This window comes from Phoenix dactylifera, unplaced genomic scaffold (assembly GCF_009389715.1).
Source record: "Phoenix dactylifera cultivar Barhee BC4 unplaced genomic scaffold, palm_55x_up_171113_PBpolish2nd_filt_p 001082F, whole genome shotgun sequence".
Classification (NCBI taxonomy): Eukaryota; Viridiplantae; Streptophyta; class Magnoliopsida; order Arecales; family Arecaceae; genus Phoenix; species Phoenix dactylifera.
In genome coordinates this window covers 58576-77350 of record NW_024068429.1, presented here as the reverse complement: position 1 = coordinate 77350, position 18775 = coordinate 58576, and the positions used below count along the sequence as shown (strand labels likewise).

Below are 18775 nucleotides of genomic sequence, written 5' to 3'. Positions count from 1 at the left end.
TGACACCCTTGAATATTGTGGAATACTTTCCACCCCTATATGATAAGGATTTGATTAGCGCTATTTGCAAGTATTGGGAGCACAATTTTTTCCCTGCTGATTGGAGGCCAAGGCCTTGCTTGGTTGCTCGCATTATCCTTGTGTTCATGAGTTGAGTCAATGTTTTTCTTCGAATTTTTTTCACTCTTTCTGACCCAGAGCTGGTGAGGATTTAAGGAGAATCTTTTGTGTGTTACATCTTATCTTGAGATTGGAGCCTTAACTGGACGTTTTGTACAGCTGCTTATTTGAGTTGTTTGGGTTCATCTGTTCTTCGTGCTTTCATATTTATACTCTTCATTTTCTTAATGAAGGGAAGGGAACCCCAGTTCCTCCTTTCATTCAAAAAAGAATAAATCTACAAACAAATCATATTATGACTGTGTAGTATCTAATTGTTAGTATAATAATTCCTAATACCAACCCCCTGAAAGAGGGCTGCCTAAACACAATCACCACAAGAATCCAATATTCAGTGACATGCAGAGTAGTTGAGCATCCTCCATTTAGGTTCAGGCTTAGAGGTGGCATTTAGATCAGGTCGGACCAGATAGTACAAAAATATTTCAACCGAACTCAACCTTTTTACTAAGCAGGTCAAAAATCTAAACCCGACTTGAACATTTTATTAAACAACTTTACATAACCCGATCCACGAAGGATTGAATCAAATTAAACAGATTAAACGGATTAAACATTGCCACTCTTCAGGCTTCAACCAATGCACTTGAAATGTCACTAAATGATACATGATAATCAACAACACTGAGAAACCTGTTGCTTGTCGAATCTTAGGACCTCTAGCATTTAAGTAAATCTTCTTTTAGTGACTGAAATGAATACAGAAAAAACAAGAAGCATGCAACATGTGAACCTGGACACTGCTATGAATGGTCAAACTACACAAACCCCACGTTTCTATTCAAGCTGGAATACTTTGGCAGCCGACAAAATTTGCTTTGCTGCATCTGCAAAACAAAATGCTAATAAATTTACATGGTCAGCTCGTTCAAAAAGTAATAAAGTCAGCTACTGTCCACTGCTAATAGCATCACAAACTACTTATATATACAAGAAGGAAAACAATCACCAAAAAAAATAAAAATAAAAATAAAAAAGAAACAAAGCATCAGAAAGCAAACATGGCATTAAATAGTTCGAACATGGTCACTGGTCAGTACCAATGCAGTGCAAAATGAAATATGTGACGCAAAGAGCAAACTCAGGGTTGGTACATCCTCGTAAACAAAGGATAGCATTGAGTTATGCATTATGAATATATCCTATCAGCAATAAAATATTATCAATTAATCATCCTTACACATGCATACATGTTAGACAACCACATAATTGCTGTTAAAGTCTCCTTGCAAGCTATTATCTAAAAGTTAGCAATGACATGATCCGGCATGCACAATGAAATGACTTTTTGTGTTTTAATTTCTAGCATAGGACCAATTTACTAGCTGTAGAAATTCTTTATGGTCTTAGCACCCATACCTGCAACTGTTCCAGGGGAAAATTTAGCAGGAACATTTGTTTGAGTCTCCACTGCTGCTTTTGCAACAGCTATACCCACGGCAACACTTTGCATCACATCCAAACCATTGCAAATGGACGCAAGAATTCCACCAACCAAGCAGTCACCTGCTCCTACAAGGCTCACCACTGATGCAGGAAGTGCAGGAAAATGGAAAGCAAAAAATTTTGAGGCTCTCTCTCCAGACTTGATAAAATTAATGTGTTTCTTTGAAGAGCAACTTTCATTTACAAGATCATATAGCTGTCTTCCGAAACTGCCAACCCTGCTGCTTAAATTATCTTTCATGAAGCTTAGCCCTTCTCTACAACACAAGAATAGACCATGTGAACCAAGTGTCACAACTAGCAGCTTAATACCCTTCTGAAGCAACGAGCACATTGCTGGTTTTAGCATTTCAAACAAAGATTCCACAGAATGCCCTTTCCCTTCTGCAGCTTCATGTTGAATATAACTAAATTCTTTTTCCGGCGATAAAGCATTTGCCATAGCAACAAGTTCATTTTCGTTAGGGGAAGCACATGTTATCTGCACAAACAGTCAAATAGCCGGTAAGAGGGGAAGTCAAAATTAGTATTCTAATATTTCATATCGGATAATAATGAGTATCATTGCTAAAAACTACTTTATTGATGACCTGCACTCACATAATTTACAACAGATGCAATTCTTCTAGACTTTGTCACTGAGACAGGCTCAAACCACACAGGGATGCCAGATCCTGCTGCTACTGAAAGTTTAATCAAAGAAATTATGAGAATTCTACTGGTTTAATGAAATACAATATTCATAAACAACCAGCTACTTCTCTGTTTGAATTAGAGAAAATGATTTAGCTAGTTATAGTGCATACTGAAATGTTAGAAAAATTCTCTGACTCCAGGGACATCCGATGAGTGACTGAAAGACCAAATCATATCTATGACGATAGTAAACTAACTAAATATGAAAGAGAATGAAATGACAGGACTTCTATAACATGAAGTTGCCCGATCCCAATTCAATGACCTGATATAATTGGAAACAGGATAGTCTTAAAAGGTTGAAATTAGTGAATTGTTTTTGATCTGGAGAAGCAAATCACACAGTGAAAGCTGCAATGAACCTTATGTTAAGACATCTATAAATTCTATGACCTATGATTAATATTCCCTTAATTTATGTAACAGGTCCCAAAATCATGGTAAAATATAGAGATTCACTAACAGGTTGAAAGTGAAATATCTTGACACTCCAAATTAGAGGATATGAAGTGCAACTATGGTAAGAATATGAATGGGATTGGATAGCAGAAAGTTTCCCAGACAAAGGAATATTAGAACCTTGATTATGTTACAAATATCTAAGATGGATAAGAATGTCCAGAAAAGATTAAAGAATGGTGAGGTGCCATGCAACTGTCAAAAGCCTTTGAGACTTGGACAAACATTTTATAAAATCATTCTTTCAAGAGTAAATGGAGGGCATTACACGTAAACTTATACATAAAAACAAGGGCAGACAGTGGAGGCAGATATAAAACCCACCCTCCCTAAGTAGTCCAAATCATATAATTGCTACCAAGCAATAAACAGGGGACAACACGAAGAGGTACAACACGTACATGTAAAAGGAAAGAAAAGATAATAAGGGAATAAAAGTTAAGTACGACGCCACTGCTCAACCAGACTAAGCAACACTCATGCATTGCCAACTCTTCATTTCTTGAACCAGACAAATGAGCTTTCGCAAATATCCTGCAAAATGTCTTTCAGTTATTTCAAGTTCTACTAACATTTCTTCATTTGGCACAAATGTAGACCCCAATGAATCATATGGTTAAATATAGTTGTCAACTTATACCAGAACTTTTCAGATCTCTTGATGTAAATATATAGCACACCTTATTAGTACCATCTGTTCTTTTTTGTCCCATACTTGGTAAAGGGGTCATTGGCAGCCTACAGAGCTGCAATCCCAGGTTGAGGGATGCAACAAAGATTGATGCCATGCGGCACGAGAAAGAATGCAGCTGGTGCGAGGATGACCCACATCCTTTTCATAATCCAATTGCTAGGGCAATATTTTTGTAGGCAGGTTTCCACAACAATCATTGAGATTCTTCTAGGTAAGAACATGATTAAGTTGCATGGTCTGCACTAGCAGTTCCAATGGGGCAAGCTTATCCCACACCAGCTTGTAGAAGGCACACTTAGAAATCCTAAACAGCGATGTCAGGAGTGGGTACACAAATCATGAAGATCATTGTGGATCATAAACTCTTTTTCATTTATCATTGTAAACAGGGTTAAGGTAAATTTGAAAAAGAAATATATATTATTCATATTATAAATGAAACAACAGTCAAAATTAAATGTCACTAGGTATCCTATTTCTGACTTTATGCTGGTCCCTAGCATGGTTTGGTATTTGGATCAACATGCTTATAAGAGCCCACGCTGATCACCTACAGCCATCTTTTTTTTTTTGGTGAAAAAATAGGAGGGGGGTAGAGAAGAACCTCACCCACATAGCAGCCCCTACTGGGCCCCCCTTCCACCAGAAAATCTTCGATACAGGCCGCAAGTTTCCATGTACCTTTCTCGACCCGTGGGCTCCCCCCACTGGGATCAACACCCACGTGTGAGTACGTCACCCCAGCGCTACCTCAGTACCGGCGGACCAAATAGCAATTCCACCAAGTAAACCAAGCAGGAGGCATCCAGTCCCCATATTTAATCGACGCCCGCACGTTTCGAACTTGGGTCACTCCGATGGAATCAAAGCTCCGTTCCCACCGTGCTACCACCTCGGTGGCTACAACCATCTTCTTTACCATAGCTTAGTGAAATCTTGAAATTAAAGAGAGGGAGAGATAACATGAAGAAGGAACAATTGAGTATGTGGAAAAGTTTTACCAATATCTTGAGTTTCCAATACAACCAGCTACGTGCTGCTGTAGACATACAATCAAGGTCGGTAATATTCCGACACGATATGCTTGGGCATGCCAGTTCCGACACGTCCAATTTTTCTTTTAAGTTTTTTAAGTTTGATTAATTTGTAATCAATTTTTTTTTCAACTTTTTCAATGATTTTAAGTATAATTTAATATTTTTTTGATGTTTCTATGATCCCGGTTTAACCTAAATAATACATCTTGTTGCTTTAAAGTAATACAAAATATAAAATAATTAGTGAGATGTCGCATGCTACAAGAAGCAATATAAAATATCCTAAAAGCAACTAATAAAAAAATATAAATAATATAATCAATTACATATATTTAAAATACAATATATATATTGATATTTAAAATCTCGTCAAGTGGCGATGCTTTTTGCAGATATTCGGATCATTAACATAGTCAAGAGGCATATTAACCCACCCCTCTAACCAAGCGATGTTGTAGTCTTATATGTTCATCCCATAAGGAACACGCTTTGGGTTACAAGCTCTCTCGAATCTCTCGCTGAAGCTTTGTCTCTAAAAAGTATCCTTTGGCTAATAATACGACTGTGGAAGGGCCCATCCGAATATGCCGGCTATAAAATCTGACCCATAAGATACTCCAAGTTACATAGGATAGTATCCGCAGGAAGACGATGCCTTAAACATACTATATCCATATCCGTATGGGTCATAAGCTGCCTGTGGCTGCAAATAATAGAATCCAGTATACGTCTAAAGATCCTAAATGATATTGAGGAGCCCGTCTCCTATATGCAATCGTATCCTCGCGGGCTCTAGCAGATCGTACACTATGGTCCCTATCCTATGTAGCATGCGTAAACTGAGACTCATCGGTAAATTAAAGACCACCCTGCAGCTGTCTCATAAACGGTGGTCCCATTTTTTCCATTTTCTTTCTGGCCAGCTGATCCATGACCACTAGAACTGTCATCGTTGCTACTCCTAATCTCTAAATTTGAGAGAACTGGCTTCTTTATGGAGGCTGCAGGTGCCTTTTTTTTTTTTCTTTTTTAGTGTGCTGAGCAGCTATCGTTTATCCTTCGTGCCCCTCTCTGTCTAGCTACATTGGGAGGATGGATATCACCCTCTCGTCTAGGCATCTCCTGATCATATATCTGAGAGGATGTCTCGGACAAGAAGTCATGTGATTACCGACTCCCTAGGGACTCCTGTGGCTATGGTTGATCAGCTGAAATAATGGATGGAATATTGCGATTTGCCCATTGTCTTTCATCGATCCTAGCCTCGCTGGCTACGAAACAGGCCAATCATGACGACGATTCTTGCTCATCAAGCTCCGGCTCCTGCTGTTGGCCTATAAGCCAACCGATCATAGGATCCTCATCGTTAACGAAAGCACCATGGATCGGATCTATCTACTTTAGCTCCACTTTCTCCTGTATGCACTTCAGCCTCAACCTTAGATTGTAGTGAATATATATAAGGTTGTTAAGGCGCTTCTGTATCAGACAGTTCCTCTACTTGCTGTGGATGAGGACGAAGGTGGACTAGTTGCGCTCATAGCCACTCGAGAAGACCGTCTGGAAGAGGATTTGGATAGTTAGTCGTTTAAAATTTCTCGCGGACAAACCAAAATAAATCCACCATTCATCTGTAAAAATATTGAAAAAAATTACATATAAGATAATATCATATTAGTAACCATCTAACATCGGATAAACGTCCTCCTGATGTATAATATACTTGGATTCATACTTTTTTTACTTACGATAGCTGCCGAGTCTCCAAAGCTATCAATGTCATCTCTAAATATTTTGGTTTATAAAAAAAATCATATTATAATATATTAATAATTGAAGATACTGGTTAACTTATACATGTCACTTAACTTACCTCTTTTAGACAGGGTCGTGACTTTTGGATCAGGCTCTATTCTGTAAATCACATTATGCAGAGCGGCAAAGTTCGTCATCCATATCGATTTTAAGTACGGTGTACTGCAACCTCGATTTTAAATAATATGTTGTAGAAAGAGTTCATAATTGTATTAGCAAAATTGTACAAGTACGGAAGCAATCTAATTTTCAATATTCTTGCTTACCTACTAAATGCAAGTCTCCACCCATCTGATAGTCCCACCGCCGCTCAACGATGTCGATAAACTCCTATGCATATATCCGATTTGCCTCCTTGATTTGAATATTTGTCATCTCCATCATATGATATAAGAAGCCCATCTAGAGTACCTCTCGCTATCCACAGCTCGAAACACTTCGTACAATGGTTCAATAGCCTTCATTATTTTTTCAACCCATTGCCAGAATGTCTATCTCGTCACCAAGTCTTAGACAGTGCTTTTTCAGTGTCGACCATCGCAAATCTACTTTTCTGCCACTCGACATTGACAAACATCTGACGTAGGGCACTTTCCTCTCAAGAAGGCTATCAAGTGCAACATAGTTGGTAGCAAACTGTGTCACTCCTTGTCTCAAGATCTCTTCCCTTGCATACCTCCTAATTAGTGATAGGACCCATATATGATTATAAATACATCAGGTGATGGTTTAGGTTGTCTCCACTATTTGCTGCACCCTATGAATCTTCGCAATGTCCATCAACATGAAGTCGATACAATGTGCATCACATAGCACATAGAGTTCAGAAAGTATGTGATCGCCACTCCATCAAGATCTCTCCAACAACATTATGTTATGTCCCATTATTAGTGATGACATGCATGATATTTTTCTCTCCTACCTAATCAACCATCGCCTCCATCAATCTGAGGATGTATATGGTATTGTGCACTTGATCGGAAGTATCAACCGACTTATGAAAGAAAGTCTTCGTATTCCAATATGTCAAAAAGTTGATAATGCTCCGCATGGTAACACCGGTCCAACCATCACACATCACCATCAGTACATATAAAGGCCACTTGCTCTTGCATGAGGCAATCCACTCCTCTAGCTCCCCCTTATTATTGTCAAAAAGTTCACCGTAGATATCCTTCGGTCCTAAAGAATCTACACCGAGACCGACAACCTGTATTGAGAAAATAACATACCTATAGTACGTATTGTCTGCCATATTTGCTGGAATGTGGCTAAAGTGGAACTAGGATCCAATAGCTCGCCACATATCCTTTTTCTTATCCTCTTTCAGCATCGTGCCAATCCTCTGCTACTTCACATTCTTTCTGAAAAATGCATGTAGATCTAAATTATGGGTAGTGACTCCTACTGAAATCTTCTTGGATGACTTCTTTTTGCTACCAAAATTCTCTAGCATAAATACAATACGGCCACCGCCTCTGCTGATGGCCTTTTTGACTGAGGAGGTCTTCTTGAACTCTGAATCTGTCCTGCTGCTTGTAGAATCGGAGCCCGACTCGTAGTATGAGGGCCCAAATCGAGCTATATGCCTCGCCATTTCATCCTGCTGCTACTGATTATCCAAGTTTGCCTAAATGGCAATCTGAATCTGTGCCTCGTCATCTGGAGCGGACGCCTCTGACTTTTTGAAGTGATAAAAAGGTGACTCTGCCGCTCGATGGTCCACCTTCGCTTTCTTCTTAGCAACCCTCTCCTTCGTTGCTTTAAAATCAGTGAAGTGCTTCATCAACTATCGAACCTTCTGTAAGCATTTTCGGCACATAGATACGTCGGAGTAGTCACCAGCTAAGTGCTGCTTCAACCTAGTTACTTCTTCTTCCTTGAGCTTTGTGTTGCACTAGTTGCACTTTCAATGGTGTCTATTCGAGTGTATTTGTCTATAATTCCAACCAATGTCACGCTCTCGCTCATTTTTCTTTGACGGTTCCATTCTTGCAGGTTTATCAAATACGTTAATTTATCAATTATTTAAAAATAGCAAAAAATTTATTATGATAAAGATAGTATTTTTTACTTCAGAAAAAACATCTAATTTTTTAATACATAATACAATTTATTTATTTATTTATTTATTTTTACTAATTTTTAAATTAAAAAATTTGTTTAAATATCATAAATTTAGAAAAAATATGTTTTTTACTTTAGAAATACGTCTAAAATATGTATTACGTACTACTAATTTTTCATAATTTTTACTATAATTATACATATTTAATTATTTTTAATTAAAAAATAATTTTAAATATAAATATTTAAACAAATTAATTTGAGCTTAGTTCCAAGTTGAACTCTACAATGGATGCTACATATATTTTTCTAGGTCCGTAGGCATGCATCAAAGGCCACTTATTTCTCAATTTTTTTTCAAATTGCATAATCGCATCAAAATTTGAATTAATAGACACCAAATTTAGCTGAAGAGTAGCTTGCATGCCTACACTTCTGATTTTATATTTTTTTTAAATTTATTTTATTTTAAATTTTTATATTTAAATTTTGAAAATATATTTTTAATTTTTAAAAATTATATGTAATCTGAAAATTAAAAATTTTATGGCATCGTGGAGGTTATCCATAAATTTATAACATATTATAAAATCAAGCCAAAATCAAAAAATTTGGCATAATCTCTCCTTATTTTGCAAATTTCAATGTATTTTTTGGCGTCCAAAAAAAAGAGAAGAAATGAGATAGAAAAGAGAAACGATACCTTATTTAGGGTTGGATCCTCCTTCAATCGTGCTTAATCAGTGTATTTTTCATCAGTTTACAAGGGGAAGGGAACCTATCCGAAGGTTGGGAAGGCCTGAGAAACTTCTTGGGCCTTCCCAACCATTCTTTAAAACAAAAGAAAGAGGGGGAGCGGGGCCAGTTCAGAACCCGCTCAACTTAGTGTGAGCTGGACAGTTCGCACTGGTTCAGCACAGAACCGGCCAATTTGCGACCAGTTTCGGCCCATTCTGGCCAATTTATATCAGTTTGGACTGCTTACATGCCAAAGTGAACAATTAAGGTTAAATTGGATAATGTTGGTGTCAAAAAAAAAAAAGAGAATACATTCACAAAGAATACTGATTGGAATGGAAGGTGTAGAATCAACGAGGAAAGAACAAAAGAAATGATATGGAGTTGTACATCATTGGCCAGAGATAACCCTAGTGATCAAACTTGAACAATCAGTGCAAAATATGAGATACGAAAGAAGACTCGGATGAGTATAGTGGAAAAATAATTCTGGAGATATTTTTATTTTGGAAGACTGTCAATTGGTGAAGAAGGATATAGAGATGACCCCAAATAATCTGATTTTACTTGCTACTCACGTTATATATCTTAATTACCACAGTAACCACAATCTAGAAACTATTTGTGGATATACAGATACACACATACACTCAACTCAACTAAGCCTCAAACCCAAACCTCGTAGGACCTCGACCCGCCTACTCGGGTCTTGTATGGATATGCAGGAAGGGGTACTAGTTGGGGTCGGCTACATGAATCTTTTTCCTCCATTCTATTAGGTTTAAGGCCATACTTTCTGAAAGATTTCAAAATATTAAGTCATTTCTTATTAATTCATCCCATGTGACTTATCATATATACATATATATAATACAGACATACATGTATGTGTGATTTGACATGCTTTTTATGCTACATATCTTAAATGCGCAGAGCAAGCACAACCTAGAAACATTGTGAGGCCATTAATATGCATCCATACATCCATCCATCCATTCATATATATATATATATATACATGTATATACAGGCGCGTATGTGCATCTATTGTATGTACATATGTATGCGTATATACATACATATGTATGTATGTGTGTGTTTGTATGTGTATAAAACCTTCATGTTTTACATGAGGCATGGCTAGAGATGATCTTAAATAGACATAATTGGATTATACTGGCATGTGAAATAGAATAAAAATATTAAGGCTGTTGATGACATTAACTCATCAAGAACAGTCCTAAAGAGCATTGTGGAGAAAGAACTCAGCCTTTCCAGTAGTTTCTATGACACAACTAAAACTCCATGAAGTATGGTTACAGGATGCCATGGAAGTGAATGGGTATTGATAACTATCATCAATATGTTCTGATATCAATGACAACAAAATGTTAGGTTTGTGAACTGAAAGAAAATACTTCTTTCTCTAATGTGGTTTCTGTTAGTCACTTGTTCTCCATCTGCAGTTCATTTCTTTAGGTAAAGACATGCCAGAATTCAGAGAAATGCAAGGAGAAGTCAGTCCGAACCAAGGTTTAACACCTAGCTACTAGCTAATTGGCTGCAGAAACAGGAATGAGAAAAATGAGACTACAAAATTGAAAATTTCTACAGTATTGTTTCAACTTGAACTTTAAACTATGTGCAGTTTAAAAATGATTAAGAATAATTGCTCACTGATTAATTAATTTGCTAGTACAAGAAAGTTGGAACTAATGCTGAGTTTATGCAGCATACTTTGACAAGCAACTTTGAGAGATGGGGAGTTCAAATTAGCATCAACCATCAACATTGGTGCAGAGCATATATTACGCTGGAATCGCTGTATCCAACCTGGAGTGAGAAATGTTTCCTGTGACCATTGCATTAGATTTACATATTAAAGACTTCAGCAATAAATTTACACTTCAAAGGAACCAACTTAAGACATTTTTTTTATATAAATCAGAGCAATAAAATAAAATAAAATAAAATTACAGCATCTTACAACAGCCTCGACACTTGCAACAGCCATAGCCAACTCCCCGCTGGAGTCAAACATATTTGATACAACAGGAGTTGTAATACTTTCCAACTTCAGTATTCCTACATCAACATGATATCATACGAAAAGCATTAGAAGGTCAACAACTCAGATTGGAGGAAATAGTGGCAATTGTAGCAAATACTGGGAGACTTCTATATACTGCCTATGGAGGGTGCAGTGATCGAAAAACTGAAAACATTTAACTATTAGCAACATGGAACACAGTCTGGATGGTCAGCAAGGAGTGGGGCAACAAAAGCGCCAGTTAGCATAAGAGCTTTGTTCAGTCCCTTTAAAAATCAGGTTGATAGAGTCAACAACCATGATGATAATCTAAATGCATATAATTGAATATCTGGGTTCATGTTAGTGTTGGAGTTAAATCAAGGAGGGAAAGCACTGAATTATAATACTTCAAAAGCTTCTATTTTCCTCTGGTTTCTGTGGAGTGTCAGAGTGGATGTAGTATCATTCAAACAACATATCAGCCTAAATCTATAATCAACCAAGTCTTGCACCCTTTCTTTCTTTCAATCTATAAATTGGTCTTGCAAAACTAATTCTGTTCTTTCTAGTTCTATTCTGTAAACTTTTAAACTAACGATAAAGCCATTGTTCTTTACTTAGGCAGTAAGATGTTGCCAAAGTTCTCTAAATTGCGATCACCATAACGAAGATGCCAATGCTATGCTGCAAGTAGCAGGTAGCAAATATATTACTGCCTTCACAAGAGGTCCAAGTGTCCAAATATTACCTGCTTAGGGCCAATTCAACACATGGATCGGAAAGCTCATGCAAGACCTAAATGTGACATGGAATTGAATAATTTTTGGATCTGCATTTGATAACACCTAAATGGGTAAAAATGGTCGGGTTGGATTTAGTCTGAATTGGTCTGGATCCTGGTCAATCTTCAGGTAACTCAGCCTGTTTGCATCCCTAGCAAAGAAGTTACAGACTGAAACACATGGAAGAAATGGAGCAATATAAACTTTAGCTTTAATATATAGACGAACCTTTCCCCCTAATGAATGGTCAACATTGATACAAATTCAAGTGCACGACGTGATTTGTCAAATTCTTATAATCTAGACAAGATGAAATTGAAGGCGCACAACTATGCCTATGGATATCCACTAAGGATGCATTCTCCAAAATCTATATACAGTAGCATATATCTACACCTCTAAGCTATAGAGAATTAATACTTGTTAGAGATGCTTGTCATCCTAATTAGTTAGGAATTAAGAAGAAGAGAAAAACAATGACACTGAATAATCTAGTTGATGAAGAAATAATTGATCCAGATAATCATGCAAGTGTCCTAGTGTTTCTATAAAGCACAAATACCTGTTAGATATGCATGCCTGCCAAATTATAAAATTCTGAAGATAGGATTAAGAATGAAACGAAAAATGATGATGCTAAATTGCCAAATTGATATGTTTTGAATACAAGTCATGAGGCTCTGCCACTGATGAGTTCCTAAAGTTGTTTTAAGACACCTCAATAACAAGAAGACCAATGACATAAACAACAAAAAGGAAGATAAGCAATGATCAACACCTAGGTAATCTTCACATGAAGAATCAATAAGTTCAAACCAGCTGATCTTTCTAATTACCTTCTGTAGAAAGTCCTGCAGATTTCCAGTACTTCAATAACAGATCTCCTTTATTTGGAAAAACAAAAAATTGTTATTCACAAAGGTACTATAAGGTGTCAGCAGATAAACCATGCATAAAAGAATTGGAATCACCTGCCATGTCATGTCCTACAACACTAATCATGAAAGGTTTATTTCCAAGCTTGGACATGCATTCAGCGACATTCCTTGCTACTCCTCCACTTACATACTGAACCTGAAGATGTAACATTCAAAGTTTCAATCTTTGAACAACCCATGCATGTAATCTATCAGAAAATCGCAATTGTTTGCTACAAACCAACCACAGGATCTGAAAATCAAATATCAGAACAATCATCCGCTGAAAACAATCACTCTGATTCTTTAAGGCAAGAAGACCTCAAAATATTACCTTTCCGGGAGTGGTGGTTCCAGGAATCGGATGAGCAGAAGGCTTAGCATGGATGTCCATCACCATTCCCCCAATAATCACAGGAGCAAAATCCCAAGAGCTCAGTTCCTCCGCGCTGAGTGGATTCTGAGACCAGGAGGAGAAGAACTACATCATAGCGAGAGAAAAAATTAGGCCAATCAGGAGAGCAGAACATCCATGGGATTATATTTACCGGATAGAGGTCTCGGACAAGGATTTCGGGAGGGAGGAGGTGGCGAGCAACGGATTCCAATCGCCGCCGGGCGGAGCTCTCCATTCCGGTCAGAGAGCACCGTCGAGGGGCTTCCAATGGCCACGGTGGAGCTCAAGCCCCAGGAGAAGCTCCACGCGCCGACGATCTTCAGTTGCAGACGACGGGGAGAAGTCGACGCTGGCTTCGAGGGCAAATTATTCGTATGCACCCAGCATTCCCCGTATTAACAACAGGATTTGGCCCAATAGTCTGATTCTAAGCCTGTATCACTGGGCCCGCGGGCCAGCAATTTAGTTTCTTTCCTTATCTCTTCCCGGAAAAATTAGATTGAGACGATCTCCAAGATACCTCCCAACTTTAAAAAAAATTTCAAACAGAGCCCTCAAATTTGTAAACTATTTCAAACTCATCGTTCATCTCCGTTAACACATGATCATCATATTATAACATAAAATTATATGATAATTGTTCGGGGAAAAATTAACCACCCCACAAATACAATTAAAGCAAGCAAATCCGACGCTGGCTTCGAGGGCAAATTATTCGTATGCACCCAGCATTCCCCGTATTAACAACAGGATTTGGCCCAATAGTCTGATTCTAAGCCTGTATCACTGGGCCCGCGGGCCAGCAATTTAGTTTCTTTCCTTATCTCTTCCCGAAAAAATTAGATTGAGACGATCTCCAAGATACCTCCCAACTTTAAAAAAAATTTCAAACAGAGCCCTCAAATTTGTAAACTATTTCAAACTCATCGTTCATCTCCGTTAACACATGATCATCATATTATAACATAAAATTATATGATAATTGTTCGGGGAAAAATTAACCACCCCACAAATACAATTAAAGCAAGCAAATCCGACAGTGAGTCGAGCTCGGAAGGCCGAGTCGAGCTCGGAAGGCCGAGCCGAGCTCATGCAGGCCGAGCTCAGAAGGCTGAGCCGAGCTCGGAAGGCCGAGCCGAGCTCATGCAGGCCGAGCCGAGCTCAGAGGACCGAGCCGAGCTCATGCAAGCCGAGATCAGAAGGTCGAGCCGAGCTCATGCAGGCCGAACCGAGCTCAGAAGACCGAGCCGAGTTCATGCAAGCCGAGCTCAGAAGGCCGAGCCGAGCTTATGCAGGCCGAGCCAAGCTCAGAAGACCGGCCTAGCTCATGCAGGCCGAGCCGAGCTCAGAAGACCGAACTCATGCAGGCTGAGCCGAGCTCAACAGGCCGAGCCGAGCTCATACAAGCTGAGCTTAGCAGGCCGAGCCGAGCTCAGAGGACCGAGCCAAGCTCATGCAGGCCGAGCCGAGCTCAGAAGACCGAGCCGAGTTCATGCAAGTCGAGCACATGCAGGCCGAGCCGAGCTCATGCAAGCCGAGCTCATGCAGGCCGAGCCGAGCTTAGAAGGCCGAGGCGAGCTCATGCAGGCCGAGCTGAGCTCATGCATGCCGAGCTCAGAAGACCGAGCTCATGCAGGCTGAGCTCATGCAGGCCGAGCTCATAAGACCGGGTTCGTCGTCCACATGCTGCGGCCATGCCCTACAGCAGTCTCACCGTACCATGCTTTGCTTGCCGGCCACGCCACGACACATCAACCAGGGACTATACCCTGCTACGACTGTCAACAATTAATGCGCATGGTCTCCACGGATCTTCGGGTTACTCAAAATCTCAAGTCATCCATGGCAACTCATCGGCTCACTCAACTACGTCCGGTCACCCACAACAACTCATTTGCTCCAGTCCCATCCTCCATGGCAATGCTTAATTCAGATGATCATACTCAATCATGACGGTAACTCATTTAATTTGCCCGGTCACATCACAGGTAACCCTGTATCCCTCCTATAAAAGGAAAACCTCTCCCTCTTAGAAAGGGGGAACTCTGAAACCCTGGGATATATTTTCTCTCCCTCTATATACTTGCCCCCTCTGACTTAAGCATCGGAGGGCCGGCGCTGGAAACCCCGGCCATCGGCTTTTTGCAGGTCCTCCGGAGGATGCCGCCCGCCGACGGACCGCCACCCTCCATCTCTTGCCGGAGCTCCCTCCTTCTCAGCCGACGGCCGCCCCTGGGTCCAAATTCCAGCAACAGTTGACGCTAGAGGAAAGGCCCGAGTCGTGGCCATGAAGCTAAGGAGTAAGGGAGCCTCTAACGCCTCCCGGCATCGCGTACCAAGTCCTGGATACTCAATCCAGAACCCATCACCAAGGCCTCCAACGGATCCAGTCCCCCAAGTTCAACCAGAGCAGTTCAACCTGCTTGTTCAACAAGTCCAAGCACTCACTGCGGCCGTTCAAGGCCTACAACAAGTAGAAGACCAATCTTTACTCTCTCCTCACGATGAGTCCTCAGGACGCCGCTCGCAACGTCATTTTTCTGTAGAGCGTCGCCACCACCAAAGCTTCCACCGAGCTCGACCCTCGAGCCGGGAGGGCTTGTTGCGCATCCATTATCCCGCGAGCTCGCGCCGAAGCCTGACACCTCGAGCCCGGGAGCACCCATCTGAGGCGGGGCCTGCCTCATGCCGAGCTGCAACAGGAGTTCCACCCGAGCTCGGCAGAGAGGTTGAGAACTCGAGCGGCAGATCGAGGCGCTCCACAGCCAGAAGGTAAGGCGTGAAGATGACTTTGAGTTCATGACCAAGTCACCTTTCTTCCGCCAGATCGAAGATGAGCCGGTCCCACCAAGGTTCAAAATACCTCAGATAGAGCCCTACAACGGGACCACTGACCCTGTTGCCCAGTAGATACAACCCAAGAGGGGGGGTGAATTGGGTCTTTTAAGACTTTTATGCTACTTCTAAAACTTTTTGATTAACTATGCTAAGTTGTATAGATGCACAGTGAAAGTTAAACTTAGCAAGGGTTTGATGTATAGACTTCGACTTGATTAAATATGCTTGCAACTAAAGGATGTGCGGATAAGAATTAAGCAAGCAATTTATCTAAGTAAGTAAGTGTGTTAGTTAGACAATAACTAGAGGCATTACAAACACAAAGGACATATAGTGGTTCGGTGCACCCCAGCACCTACATCCACTCCCCAAGACCTCTTGGGAATTTCACTATAATCCTACCGATTACAGCCGGTTGTTTTACAAGCTCACAACCCAACTTGTTGTTTTACGAGCGCACAACGAACTCGGTCGGTTTTCCCAGGCTCACCGACTAGAACCTCCCCGATTGTTTTTCCGGGATCACAATCAAACCCTTACACATTGGTTTTACCCTCGGCTCACCAACAAACCTATCACCGTTGGTTTTTCTCTTTGGCTCACCAACAAACCTTAACACCGTTGGTTTTTCTTTGGCTCACCAACAAACCTTAACCCCTTGATTCAATCCCTTGATTGAATCAAGTTACAAGATATTAAAACAAAGTATAAAACAAAACAAAGCTTCTTAAACAAGCAAATATGACAATATAAATAATTAGAACCCGCAAGAACCCTTTTAGCCGTTGGAAGCGTGGGAGATAATGGTTCTTCCGATGTGGATCGCGTTGGCTTGAATGTGAGCTTTGAATGCCAAACGGGAGAGAGTAGTTGAGCACGAAATCTGTTGGAAAACTTGAAGGCGCTTGATTTCTTCACTTGAATGCACTAACTCTCTTGAACCTCTTTTTCTCTCTTCTCTCTTGAATGATCTTGTATTGGGTTGGTAAGAAGATGTTGAGAAGCACTTAAGAGGTCCCTTTTATAGCCCTAAAAGCAAATATAGCCGTTAGACACAAAAAAAGAGACGTTTGAAATTCAAATCAAACCTGAAAAAGTTGTTAGTCGCGTCCCAGGCGCTCCGGGGACGTCTCCGCGCTTTACGGGGACGTCTCCGCTTGTTTGCGCTTTTTGCATGGGGACGACTCCGCTTCTTCGGGGACGACTCCGCGCTCCGGGGACGTCTCCGCGCTTTACGGAGACGTCTCCGCCGTTATATCTCCGAAAAACAAGTCTTCTGGAATTCTCTGAGAGAGTCGTCTCCGCTATCTAGGGGACGACTCCGCTGGTCTGCTTTTTACTTGCGGGGACGACTCCGCAGGTACCGGGGACGTCTCCAGACGTGCCAGTTCTTCCTGTTTGTGCCAGAGACGTCTCGGAGACAACCCGGAGACGTCTCGGCTGTCTCTGAACTTTTTCTTTCATCTCAAAAATTCTTCAATAAGTTCTTAAAAATCATGGAAACTTGCCTAGACATTTCTTAACAATATTCTTAATTAACCAACTGAAATCCTCAAATAACTTGTGAATTATGCTCTAGTGTTTTGTATTCATCAAAATCCATTAGAGGGTCAACAATCTCCCCCTTTTTGATGATGACAAAACTTGGAGTATGTGCAATATAAAATATATTGTGTTCTAGGACTAATGCATAGCTAAGTTGCATGAAGTAGAAAACATAAATATTTAAAACATACTTCATGATAATGCTTTAGATTTAATCAGCTTAACACAATCAACCTATTTCAGTTTAAGCTGAGTTGGTATTCAATATAAAATACAAAGCATTATGAGCATATACTTAGATATTTCTCCCCCTTTTTGACAACATCAAAAAGATAGTGGAACATTAAGCACAAAGATAAGTGTTACGGGGGAACTAAGCCGCCATGCTCCACGTGACCGGCACGCGCGCCCATGAAGACTACGGCTGTCCTTCGATCCAGCAGTCCGGCCCCGAGTCGGACATCTTCGGCTTCGCAGCCCGACCCCGAGTCGGCTGCCCCTTAATCTAGCAATCCGACCCCAAGTCGGATATCCTCAGCACCGCAGCCCGACCCCGAGTCGGCTGCCCCCTGATCCGGCACTCCGACCCCGAGTCGGAGATCTCTTGATAACGACAGGCTGCTTTCCAGAGGCACGCCGAGGCCTCCTGCTCCACTACTCCCTGCAACGGCTGTATCCGATGCTGTTCCACGATCTCCTGTATCAGCCGTACAAAGCGGAACTCCACTACGCCCTGTCATGGCCGTACCCAGCGCTGCTCCACGACGCCCTGTAACGGCCATGTCAGTGGCCACTCCATCGCGCCCCACGATGGCAAACCCCCCTGAGAGACCCCCCAGCCAGGTATATATGCGGCTGGGGGGAGAAAGGGGGGGGTAAGCAATATCTTCCAGAGCACTCTCTTGCTTGCTATTATCATCTCTCCTCCTCCTCCAATCTCCTCTGACTTGATCGTCGGAGGGTCCCCACTACCCCAGTGGTGGTGCGAGGCTTGCTTGCAGATTTCCCGGTGGAAGGTGGAGCACAATCGACATCGACCAAGGCAGCTCAGACGGAATCCCGTTCACACCGCTGTGCCAATCGTTCTCGGTTTGGACCACCAGCAACAATAAGAATACTCAAATATTTCTTT

The 18775-nt window shown here is 40.9% G+C and overlaps 1 protein-coding gene across 3 annotated transcripts; it reads right to left on the bottom strand.

Annotated features, from left to right (window-relative positions):
* Window positions 1-621: 621 nt before the first annotated feature.
* On the bottom strand, window positions 622-13651 carry LOC120103777 (uncharacterized sugar kinase YeiI-like). 3 transcript variants are annotated; one of them, XM_008780247.4, is made up of 9 exons: window positions 13412-13651; window positions 13198-13323; window positions 12918-13020; window positions 12783-12830; window positions 11120-11217; window positions 10870-10984; window positions 2227-2309; window positions 1540-2107; window positions 622-1022 (listed from the first exon to the last, which is right to left on the bottom strand). In XM_008780247.4, the coding sequence occupies exons 1-9, from the start codon at window positions 13493-13495 to the stop codon at window positions 958-960; spliced, it is 1290 nt and encodes a 429-aa protein (XP_008778469.1). In that variant the 5' UTR covers window positions 13496-13651; the 3' UTR covers window positions 622-957. The 3 variants fall into 3 exon arrangements, with proteins under 3 accessions (XP_008778469.1, XP_038977388.1, XP_008778470.1); XM_039121460.1 differs by having other exon boundaries at window positions 12783-12797; XM_008780248.4 differs by having other exon boundaries at window positions 622-1007; window positions 13412-13650.
* Window positions 13652-18775: the final 5124 nt, after the last annotated feature.